Here is an 11639-nt window from a genome sequence, read left to right on the forward strand (position 1 = left end):
AGAGGTTTGGATTACAGGATTGGGGCTCTGCAGTAATTCATGAGAACTAGGATGTTTACTCTGTGACTGCTTTGTTTCCATTTAGTAAGGGGCCATAGGGAAAAACAAACAAGAAAGCAAAAGACCGGCTCAAGATAAGTCACTTCCTTGCAAACACTTGAGGGGCTTCACTCTGAGCCCTATAACTATTATAGAGCCTTTAGATTAAGTCCAAAGTGCACAAACACAAAGTATGGAAAAGTGCAAATTCAGATTGCCAAACACAAAGCAGTACACTACCCTGTTTTACTACCCTGAAGCCAAGGTACTGATCTTGTACTTAATATTTCCATGAAATATCTGAGATCTCAGTGGGACCCTCTGCTGTGACTTGATGTACACCGGTTTGAAGAGCCTCAGAATGAGCTGATGTGCATGGACTGCCACTGAAGTCAGCAAAGTTTGATGTCTGAGAGGTTTGGACTGCAGGAGTGGGACCTGCCTGACCAGGAAGTCTGACTTGGGCTTACAAAACAAAATGACAGATGTTCCATTCAGTTCCTTTGCAAATGACAGCAGGCAGCAGAGGAAAAAGATTTGCATCCCCTGCCTGTGTAAAATTTCTCTTCCTGCTCTTCCACTCATATGTCTAATTATGTAACAGCAATTTGTGGTGGGAGGTGGTGAGCTGACAAGATTTGAGATCCGGGTTACCTATGAACAAACCAGCTTTAAAAAAAAATATCCTGGACTAAAATAAAAATATTTCAGTGATTTTAGTCTTGTCAGTTTTTGTACAGATATATTATAAGCAAATATGCCTTTTTCTACTAAAGGTCATAGAAATTAATTCAATATTCTACAGAGATCTCATAGATTTATTGAGTCTTATTCTACTCTAGATTATACTAATGTAAATGGGGAGTAAATTGTAAAGTATGCCAATATAAAAGCTCTGTGAAGCAAGACTTGGCCCCTTAACTACCATGCCTATCAGAATTAGTCCAACCCAGGTAGCAGTATCCCCAACCACTGTGCTATTTTAATGATTACATCTTGAGTCATGCCTGCAAAATAAGATGTACAGAGGTCTGTCATCTATTAAGTATTATTGATAGTATATTTTCAGATTCTGCATGGTCTCTAATGGGCCTTCTGACTGTTGAATAGAAATCTTGTCTGCTTGAAGAATTACACTCCCACAGGCAGTCATTTTGCAGAAATCCAGGCTGTTGCTATTATGAAATTCATTAGAAGATTCTGATTAACAATTGTGACTGTGGATCTGAAACCTCAAACCATTGTTCTAAAATGTAGCTCAGCTGTTTGTCCAGAAAAATGCAGCAATTCAGATAAAGTAAAATCCATCCTGCAGTTCCAATAATTACAGTAACCTGCTTTCACTATATTTAACTTCAGTTAGATAAAAATAGAATAAAAGATATGTATCCATGTATAACCAGGCTGCTATTTATCCAAGTGTTCTTGTGACATCATCTACCACACCATCTTTGGCACAGATGTGACCATTTATCTGGTATGTTTTCTCCATATGTGGATTTCAAAAATCCATTGTCATATAAGCAAAAGATAATATGCCTTGACTTTTCCCCTCCCTTTTACTGATCTGACCTTAACATCTGCCCTACACAAGTAATAACTTTGATCACCATTACACATAACCAAACTAATGTTTATAAAGACACTGTTAGGTTAAATAAGGCCCCAAATTAAGGGTTTTTTCTTTAATTCCAATTGAAAGGGCTTTTAAAAAAACATTCCTTTGTAGCATTTGAAAAACAAACATTACAGAATTGTCCAAATACTTGAGAACATGAAAGTGAAACAGCCTTGAAATTGTCTTTAAATGCAAAAGAAGCTGACTGGTTTATATTTTTGTCCAAGCTAAACAGAAATGCAAAAAGTAACAGAGAGTATTAGAGAATAATGACAAGTAAATTAGATTTCTAAATTGCCTTCAAGTCTAATAAGGTATCATTGTTTGTTATTTAAAAGGACATGATGTTTAACTGGCTGTTGCTCTTTTCAACTTCAGCCAAACTATCTAGGTCTGTAACCTTAAAGTTTCATAAGTAAATGGGGATAAACTCAGTCAACACTTAGATGGACAGACTACACAGAAAGAAACAGGAACTGACATTGTTGACCATTGCCTTCATTCCATCATTCTTAAAATCATTAGATTGCCCTACTTTCTCTCATAATTTACTGTCACGCTTAAAGTTAGTCACATGCTTAAGTATCCTATGGAATCTGATTCAAAACAAGTGAGCAACATCCTGAGAAGGATGATTTTTGAATCTATCATCCAAAAAGTTTGGATTGGACTTACAGTGGCCTGATACACCATTTGGCTATACCAGTTTTACATTCAAGGCCCATTTTTCAGATTAGATGGAAATGTAAGGGCTTGACTTGGGTTTTTCCCGACTTTTGAATATTTAAATGTGAAGCTTTAATTCGCCCTTTTTCTCTTGCCAAGGTTTCCTACGTTCCATACAAACATGGTCTGCCTTCACTTTTATTACTGAAAGTTACTTGTACCAGAAAAAAAATCCTAAAATGTAGATTAAAAAAGCCATAGAGCTACTAACAATAAAGGAATTAATCTAATTTTTAACCTTCTTATATGAATTTCTGAGTTTCTCTCTATTTGGGACTTTGTTATACCTTGCATTCCAAATTTGGGTCTTCACAGATTGAGGTTAATTGCTTACCTTGGTTTTCGTATGGAATTACAATATTATTTAGTCGCTCTACCACACCATGAATCCAAGATTTTTCATGCTTTTTACAAGATTAAATGCTTTCAAAAAAGGTACCTCCAGACAAAAATGTTACAAACTTGCTCTTGCAAATTTCCAGGCACATTACAAACATTCTGAGCAGAACCTTACCTACAAGCAGTTCCACTGAAAACACTGGATCTACTTACAGAATACAGTACTGCTCAACACAACTAAGAATCAAGAGCTCAATTGCAGAATGGACAGTTTAAAGCAATTAATTTCAGAAACATAAAGTTCTAATTGTGGAAACCAAAGTTCCAGTGATGGAACCTTAAAATTTCATTCCATTTGAAAATTTCTGTCTGTGTGGGAAATACAGTCTAAATTCTAACAGGTGAATGCTGCTGTAACTAGTAGTAACTATAAAAAATAATTTTGGGGGGAGAAGGGTAACCACTATAGCTAAATACAGACAATCAAAAAGCCTGAGGTGCACTTGATTCAGTCTTTGCAGGTTAGTCTAAAATGAAGAGATTAAATTGAAATAGAAGTGAGGAGACATTTACCTTTGAGTCAGAAAATGCAGCCACATGCCTGCAATGGCTCAGGCCAAAAGCTGGGGATGCTAGAGCATGGTTCTCTGGCATGCAGCCAGCATGGGCTGTGTGTTCACTTCCTCTTCCTGCTCCCCCCAAAGTTTCTGGGATTTGTAGTCTAAAATCACAGTACCAAGACTCTGCAGGGCTGCTCATCTCTTCCTCTTCCTTCTTCCAGGTGCCTCTGGATTTTGTAGTCCACAGTTGCAGCCAGCATTAAGTTTGGGTGGGGAAAGGGGTGTTTAACGCCCTCCCCCTGGTCCCAGACCCCAGTCAGGGTTTGCCTGGTGGGGGGCAGTCCTCCCCACCCCCGCCTCAGAGACTGGGCTGTATCCCCAGTCAGGCTTGCCCAGTCCCATCAGCTTGCCCTCCCCTGCCCCCCCACCCCATCAGCTAGCCCTAACTGCTCCAGCTAGGGAGCAGAGAGCTGGGCTGGGCCAGCCCTGCTCTCTGGAGCAGACAGCATAGCCCAGCTCAGGGCTGGAAATCATGCACAGATGCTGGGGGATCATGATTTAACTTGAACCAAGAAGGGGTATGAAACAGAAATTCCATCAACAGATTTGACCCAAATCAGTTAAGTCCGATACTACAGTCAACCAGCTTGATCTTAAACCAGTTTTAGCCATTTGGAAGCTGGTTTGTGTGTACTAAGCTTCTGTTCTATTACAGGTTTAAACCAGTTTCTGAGTACTTACACCAGTTTGTGTAATTTCTGTCCCTAGCCTATAAACATTATTATACTCACTATACAGATGGATGAACAAAGATAAAAATAAGTTAATATTCTGAGAAACAATCCTTTTATTTTGAATGTCTGTTGCTAAGTATGCAATTTGAGACACTTCGATCCAGGTTCTAAAATATCATGGATTACTAACCCATACTGATTCCGGGGAGAGTTAGGTACCTAAATACTTCTAGGGTTGTTGGTTGTAGCTGTGTTGGTCTAAGGACATAGGCACACAAGACTCTTTGGCTAAATGTGATATCTTTTATAAAACCAACTAAATATTTGGAAAAACTGTTCTTTGCAAGCTTTCGGGCACAAACACCCTTTTGTGCCTGAAATCTTGCAAAGAACAACTTTTCTAACTATTTAGTTGAACTAATAAAAGATATCAGATCTACCCAAAAAACCTTGTCTGTCTAAATACTTCTAAACATTTCAGAAGCCAAATTTGTAAAACAAATACATAGCTTTTATTGGACTGACTTGTATATGTGGGGGAGAAAGGAGACAAGCTTTTAGCTTTCAAGAGTCCTTCATCAGGTCTGAAAAAGAAGCTGCCACAGTCCAAGTTGGGTACAAATTAGAATGACTACTTTAGTTTAATCTAATTAGATTAATGAATTTGACCACTTGAAATCTTAGTTTTAGGGTTGAGCTTTCAAGCACATTAGGGTTCTGAAGTTCATACTGACAAAGATGATGGTGTGTATGTCCAGCACCTCTGAGAATCTGACTGCAGGTCTTAAGTTGAATACCCACAACATGATCCACACTAAAATTAATGGGCATTTGAAAATATTAAAATTACAAACTGAGAACATGATTCAAGGTTTATTGAAATCAGCAGAAAGACTCTCACAGGCTTTGAGTTAATGACGAAAGTAAAAGGAAGAATCCAGAAGTTCTGGCTCCAAGTCAGTTTAGCAATTGTAGAATTCTACCATCCAGTACTATATGGAGCATTATAATCACAATGCTCAATTAAAAATCTAATTGGAGTATGATATTCAGTAATTATGATGGCACTAAAATTCCTAAAGGTGTAGAAATAACTGTTTTGTATCATTTACTGTAAGGAAATACAGAGACCACATAATCTACATTCAGAGTACTATCAAGCACTGGATTTAAGTACAAAATATGCTTTCAGAAATTATTTCCTTTAAAGGAATGTTGCCTAGTTCTAGCGAACACAGTTACCCACATGAGCGCACTCTCACGTTCCAACACTAACCTTCCAGTCGGGAAGAGTTTAAAATATTCTTGTATTATAACAAAATGTTCCTGCTGTTAAAATAAAAAAAAATAATCTTCTGGCTGAAAATTAATTATTGAGTGTGCCACTGTTCTGTGGGGTACTCCTACATTCTGTGCAGCTTTTCCGTTTTGCCATTCTCCTCCTCATATTTTGAGAAATATGCTATGGAGAATCTATAAACAGAACAAAGAGCAGTAGGAAAGAAATATATCAAAGGCATCTAGCTACATCATCATCTTCAAAAGAAGACGACAGGAAAAGGTGCATGATTTGTATGTCAGTGAGCCTGGTGCTTATTCCTTCACTCTTACTACTTTCTGTTGCGATGCCCTGAAATCACCCCTGCTTCACTGTCTAAAATGGGAGCTGTTCTTTTGGCTTTTAACAACACTTAACTGCAATGGCTTCTACCTTTTACTCTCTACTTAATAAAAAATTGAAAACCTGAGTTTTTAAGTGAAAAAGCAAATGTAAAAACCCAACATGATTTGGCCATGTTCAAACATCCAGCTGGCAGTTCCATTTCCTTTAAACTGGCATTGCTTTTCTCTGTCCCACCAGTATTATACTTCTAACACAATGCTGTGCTGGTTTTATTCTTAGTTCAAAAAAAAGAAAAAAAACTATACATTATAATCCAGCCCAGTGGTGCTCAACCTTTTTGTCTGGCAGGCCAGATGGGCAGCGCCTGATCCATCCTCCGTTCAGATCCAGCCGATGGTCCTGATCTGGCGCCTGGGGCACGTGTCGCAAGGCCCCATCCAGCCATGTGAAGGAGGTGGAGGGGCAGCCCAGCCCCAATCCACCATGCAGGGTGAAGGGGTTTGGCTCAGCCCCAACCCAGCTCTGATGTGGCCCAGCCCTGATCCAGCTACAGAAAGAGGGGAGGGGGCATAGCCTAGCCCGACAAAGAGAAGGTGGAACAGTCCAGCCTCAACCCAGCTGCACTTAGGGAAGGGGGTGTGGCCTGGCCCTAATCCACCTGTGTGGGGGGGATGCCACGGCTCCACGGGGTGCATTTGTCCCACAGGCCAGAGGTTGAGTGCTCCTGATCTAGCCAATTAAGTTGATAATAGAAACATAAAGTTATCAGGCCTAATTTTGCTAGTCAGTTAATTGGCCTGGTTAAATACATCAATCAAATCTAATTGTTGAACTCAGTAGAATTGCACTACTGTAAATTGGTGTGTAAATGAGAACAGATCATTTCCAATAACAAGCATGACCTGCTGGCAATGTCAATTTAAACATGGATTTTCAAGTTATATTAGTGTTATTTATAAAATCAGAGTGTGAATGAGAAAAACAGGGGAAGCGAGAGAGAGACTGCTGATATCATAAACCATGGTTGTTCAATTGGTAGCCCTCAGACTGCATTCAGGGTTAATGTGAGGACCCTGGCTTCCCGACCAGCTGCCACTCCCCCATTGCTCCTTCCTTTCCCTTTTCCATGTCCTTGTGACAAAGTATTAGCAGAATTCATAGATTCATTGGAATCTGAGCACTTCTACTATGGCCTTGAACTTGCAATCTCTGGGCCATCAACCTCCCCCTTCCCCCATTGCTTCCACTGCTGCTGCAATGGCTGGAGTATCAGGGGTAGGGCAGCAGCAGACAGGAGGGGAAAGTGGATTTCCACTGATCACACTGTGGCAGGCCTGGGCTCACGTCGCAGTGGCAGTAGGTAGAAGCTCATGCTGCTCACGTAGTGAGGGTGGGGGCAGCAAGACCTATGCTGCTTGTACAGTAGGAGTCCTGGCAGCCTGCACAAGAAGTGCCACCACAGCAAGTGGCCTGCAGTGTGTGACTCGAGGTGTATGCGGCCCCTGGCTGTTCTGAAGTTGGACAGCCCTGTCATAAGCCATTAAGTGTAGAGTTCAAATAATGAGCCACACCACAGAAATTCCCCAGTTTAGTTATGACAGAACTAAAAATGTCAAAAATAAAACTGAATTGGAAGAATTATATTAACCATTAAAAATACTCTTCTGGGATGAAATGTTGCATAGAGGGCTTTTGATTGCAAGATTTGCTTTTGGTCCCTAAGGCAAATGCCATCATGTCTACAGAAAAATTGACAGATAGGCTGATGATGTTCTAGCACCTACTCCCTATCTTGGGGCATTTTTACATGTGCTCCAGGGTAGAGCGGGGGGCACTTTAATTAGAGTGGATCCAAGAGCTGCTCTAATAAAAGCACCTGCAGCATCGCATGTATTCAGCCTCCTCTGCTTCACAATGGCAGCAGGGCACTTTAACTAAAGCTTGTTGAATGAGCTTTAGTTAAAGCACCCCCGCCACCAAGCGCGGGGATGCTGAATACACGTGATACGGAGGCTGCGAGAGCATGCTAATTTGCATGCTCCAGCAGACTCACTTAATCGAGTCTGTTCTGACATGTGCTAATTAGCATCTGTTGGAGCTGACATCCAACATGTGTACAGATGCCCTTGCTGACTGATGCTATTCTATTCTTTTCTTGTGCTCCCAAGCCTGTTTCTATCCATCTCTGTTTCTTTTCTTAGTTTGAAAGCTCTCTTCCTACTATGATAACAACACCGCTACCATTGAAGTTAATGGCAAAACTCCAATTGACTTCAAAGGGATCAAGATTGGGCACAAAACGTTTCAAGTGTTCTTAACCCCCAATCCAATAAAAACATTCTTCACCTTATGCAAACAGTGAGGTCTGCTTGCAGAGATAATAGTTTATTGGTAGTGACCAAAACAATGTGTTTATTCTGCTAATAGTCCATAACTCAGGGTTTGGATGGAAAAAGTTAGCTTTGTACAGTGAAGGCCAAATTCAATTCTCAAAAAAACATGTAACTGAAATAAAATTTGGCCCATTTTAAAAGAAACTGAACTTTCAACTAGAGAGGTGGCATATTGCAATGAATATAGCATTAGATGTAACCGGAGTCTGGGCCTGTATTCCTGGCGCTGCTACTGAGTTCCTGTATGATGCAGAGGTCACTTAAATTCTCAGAGTAGCAGGTTCCACATCTGTAAAGTGTGGATAATAATTCTTATTTGCGTTTACAAAGTGAAGTGGGATCTACAGGTTAAAAGTGATATATATATATAAATGCTAGGCACCATTAGGTATTCTAGAGCTGCATCACTGTGCATATTCTCACTGGATATCCATAACAGCTCAATTAAAGCTTATCTCATAAACATCTGGTGTGTGCAGCCACTAGTGAGATTCTAGTTCAGATGTACCTCAACCACTTGCTCGTGCACAGAAGGCAAGAAAATCCCGAAGTCACAGTGCAGTTTCAGGAACAATAAATATGATCACTGTCACCTGACAAATCCAGGAAAAGCACTGAGGACAAAACCAAGGTCTCTACTTGTTGAGAGTTCTGATGATATTAAAAAGGTCATGGCCAGTCAAGTCAGGCTCTGGATCCTTATGGAGAGGCGCTTGAGCCTCACAGAGAACAATGTGACAAGTCCCAAACAGTACTTAACTCCACAAAGACAGATGCAGCTAAATCAGGACCACCAGTGACCTTTCCCTGACATGAATGGATTGAAGCCAGGATGTACTCTTGGACCAATTCTTTTCACACTAGTCTATACAGCTATATGGGACAGAACAAAAGAGCATGTCTCCACACCACTGGGAAACTGCTCAATCTTTCTAGATGTGAGCAAGGTCAAAGTTACTAAACAAACCACCCAGGAACTCTAGTATGTTGCTGACTGGGCATTGGTGGCACTAACAGGGAGTTTAATCCCTTCACTGATTCCATTCTTATTCAGTGAATCCGCCAAGCTAAATGGAGAGTCTACAAAGCAGTGAGACTCACAACTCTGCTGTATAGACATGAGAGAGTATACAGAGGCACAATCAAGCTAGAGAGACCACAACAAAGCTTCCTGTGATCTTGCTCCAGTTCGCTGGCATGTTAAAGTGATAAATACCGAGGTTTTGCAGCACACTGACTGAAAACTGAACCGTTAATTACAAGGGCTCAGTTGTGTTGGGCTGAACGTGTGCAAGAATGACCTAGTAGATGCTTTGCAGCAAGCTAGAACTCAGCAAGAAAAAGTGGGGCTGCCTAGCAAGATTTAAGGGCTCTCTTACATGACATGCTGCAAAGGCACACAGTAGCTCACCAATGGTGAATCAATGTAGAGGTAGCTGCTGTGCATTTCAAACACTAACTAACCAGCCACTGAGGAAAATCAAAAGATGAGGAACAATCACAGCAGCAGGTAGATTTAAAGGATGTGTGGAAATGTGAGATCATGGAAGGGGCTACTTGTCTCATATTGGCCTCCTTAGTTACTTGTGTAACCAACACACCTTGATTTGACCACCCACTAACTATCACAACACAGTCATCCTTCACCATGAGACAACAGACACAGTGATAATCACTGTGCATATGGTAAGGTAATAGCAAATGCACCTTTCAAATTCCCTCCTGTGTTTCTTTTCATGAACTCAGTACTAATCTATGGAATTTACCCTGAAGGGTAAATAATTCCTTTGCTGAACTACAGGAATTTTAATGGAGAGGGCTCTACATAGCAGTGTGCTTTTGTACAAATAGACTCTTAAGTCCCATAGAAGGAAATTATTTTAATACTTCCTTAAACAAAGGACTGGGAGGTAAAAAATAAAAGAAGAAGAAGAGATACTATTTTCAATTCATACTTCTGCTCTAGAATCTTTCCCTCAAATATTACCAATAACTTCTGAATACAGCTTAGTTGAGAAATCAGGGATAGTTGTGGGGTACAATGTACTCAGACCACTGTAAAAGAAAAAAAAACAACCAACCAACAAACAAACAAAAAACCAAACAGCAGCAAAATAGAGACAGACAAGAACAAGAGAAATACTGGAATTATGTCATAAAGGGAGGGACTTCTCAAAATAAAGATAAGTCCAAACACTTCCCAAGCACTGAATGGGTTCAGAGCCTGAATTTTGTGGAATGAACCTTTCTCAAGTTAATACACTATTACATGCAAACAAAGTTGCCAGAAATGATGGTTTTGGTCTCATTTTAGGTAAATCATACATTTTGTTAAAAAAACACAAAACAAAAATAACTTTCCAGCAATTGCAATGTCTCTCAGTATGTATTGCTTTAATATCATTCGGTATAAACAGGAAGAGATAATAGCCTATAATCCAAGCCTATTATTTTAATTGGAGAGCATCATATTGCAGTTGAATGCAAATTGTTGATTAAGAAGATTGGAAAGTTGCATTAAACAAATTGTTTTCTTGTCCCCGAATGCAAAAACTGTTCAGCGTGATTATGTCAGTTCACACTGTCCCTACCACCCCTGGCTGGAGAGCAGCAAAGCTCATTTTGGAGGAAATCATGCATCGGTGCTATGCAAGTTAAAAGTTAACACCTGAATCTCTTGTAGTGATTGCACTAGCAAATCCCACAGCAGAACAGTACAGATATCTGGCAGCCAGTGTATCAGCTCTGCCCAGGCCCATTCAACAGTGTGTCCCGTTTTAATCAGATAACGGTCCAATGTCTTCTCAGGCAAACGGGAGTAAACCCAGAGCAGCGCGGCTGCCTTCAGGCAGGGTGCTCCCCACGTCCGGCTGCCACACCCGAGTGGAGCTGGGCTCGGGGTTCAAAAGCACCTTGCACCTGTCCCCGATGAAGCGCAGAGGCAGAGCTCCCCCCGGCCCGGCCCGGCCCGGCCCGGCCCGGCCCGGCCCCGGCCCCGGCCCCCACCTCCGCGGTCCGGTCGCGCGGTTCACTAGCTCACGCGGCCGGCCGGCCGGCCTGCACAGCCGCGGCCACGGCCACGCCGCACGGGCGGGCGGACCGGGAACTTTGTCCACCCCGGCTGGAAGGAGGGAGCCCAGCATCGCCCGGGCCGGGGGGGGAGGGTATACTCTATGCAGCCCCTCACAGCACAGGCCTCGGGAAGAAACTTGCAAGGAAAGATCAGGCGTGAAAGCAGCTCCGGCAGGACAGGACAGGACAGGACAGGAGAGGAGGGGAGGGGGCGGGTCGCGCCGTGCCGCGCCGCGCCGGGGGGTGAAGCCCGGGCGGGTGCGGGGTAGGGACCGGGGCCGGGGCCGGGGGTGGTGCTTTACCTTGCAGGTTCTGCACTCGGATGTCGCTGATCTGCCCGATCAGCTCCTCGCGCTGGAACCAGTCCCACTCGTGCCCCGCCATGCGGGGTGGGCAGCGGGACGCCCCCCGCCGCCGCCGCCACGGTCCGCGCGCGCTGCAGCACGGCCGGTGGGGCCACGCGGGTCCGGTCCGGTCCCGCCCCGCCCCGCCGCGCCGCGCCGCGCCCGGCCCCGGAGCAACTTGTGCGGCTTC

General features: G+C 42.6%; 1 protein-coding gene across 2 annotated transcripts in view; it reads right to left on the reverse strand.

Annotated features, from left to right (window-relative positions):
* Positions 1–11639, reverse strand: part of CLMN (calmin) — a 141608-nt gene that overhangs the window by 115411 nt on the left and 14558 nt on the right. Inside the window, exon 1 of one of the 2 annotated variants that reach the window (XM_014596406.3) lies at positions 11408–11584. The exons of the other annotated variant lie outside the window; for it this stretch is intronic. Within the exon in view, the coding sequence (XP_014451892.1) occupies positions 11408–11489 (82 nt within the window). The 5' untranslated portion in view covers positions 11490–11584. Of the gene's footprint in view, positions 1–11407; positions 11585–11639 lie in introns of those variants that run through there. 2 annotated transcript variants of the gene reach the window in all.

The sequence above is a fragment of the Alligator mississippiensis genome, chromosome 2 (genome assembly GCF_030867095.1).
Source record: "Alligator mississippiensis isolate rAllMis1 chromosome 2, rAllMis1, whole genome shotgun sequence".
Lineage (NCBI taxonomy): Eukaryota > Metazoa > Chordata > Crocodylia > Alligatoridae > Alligator > Alligator mississippiensis.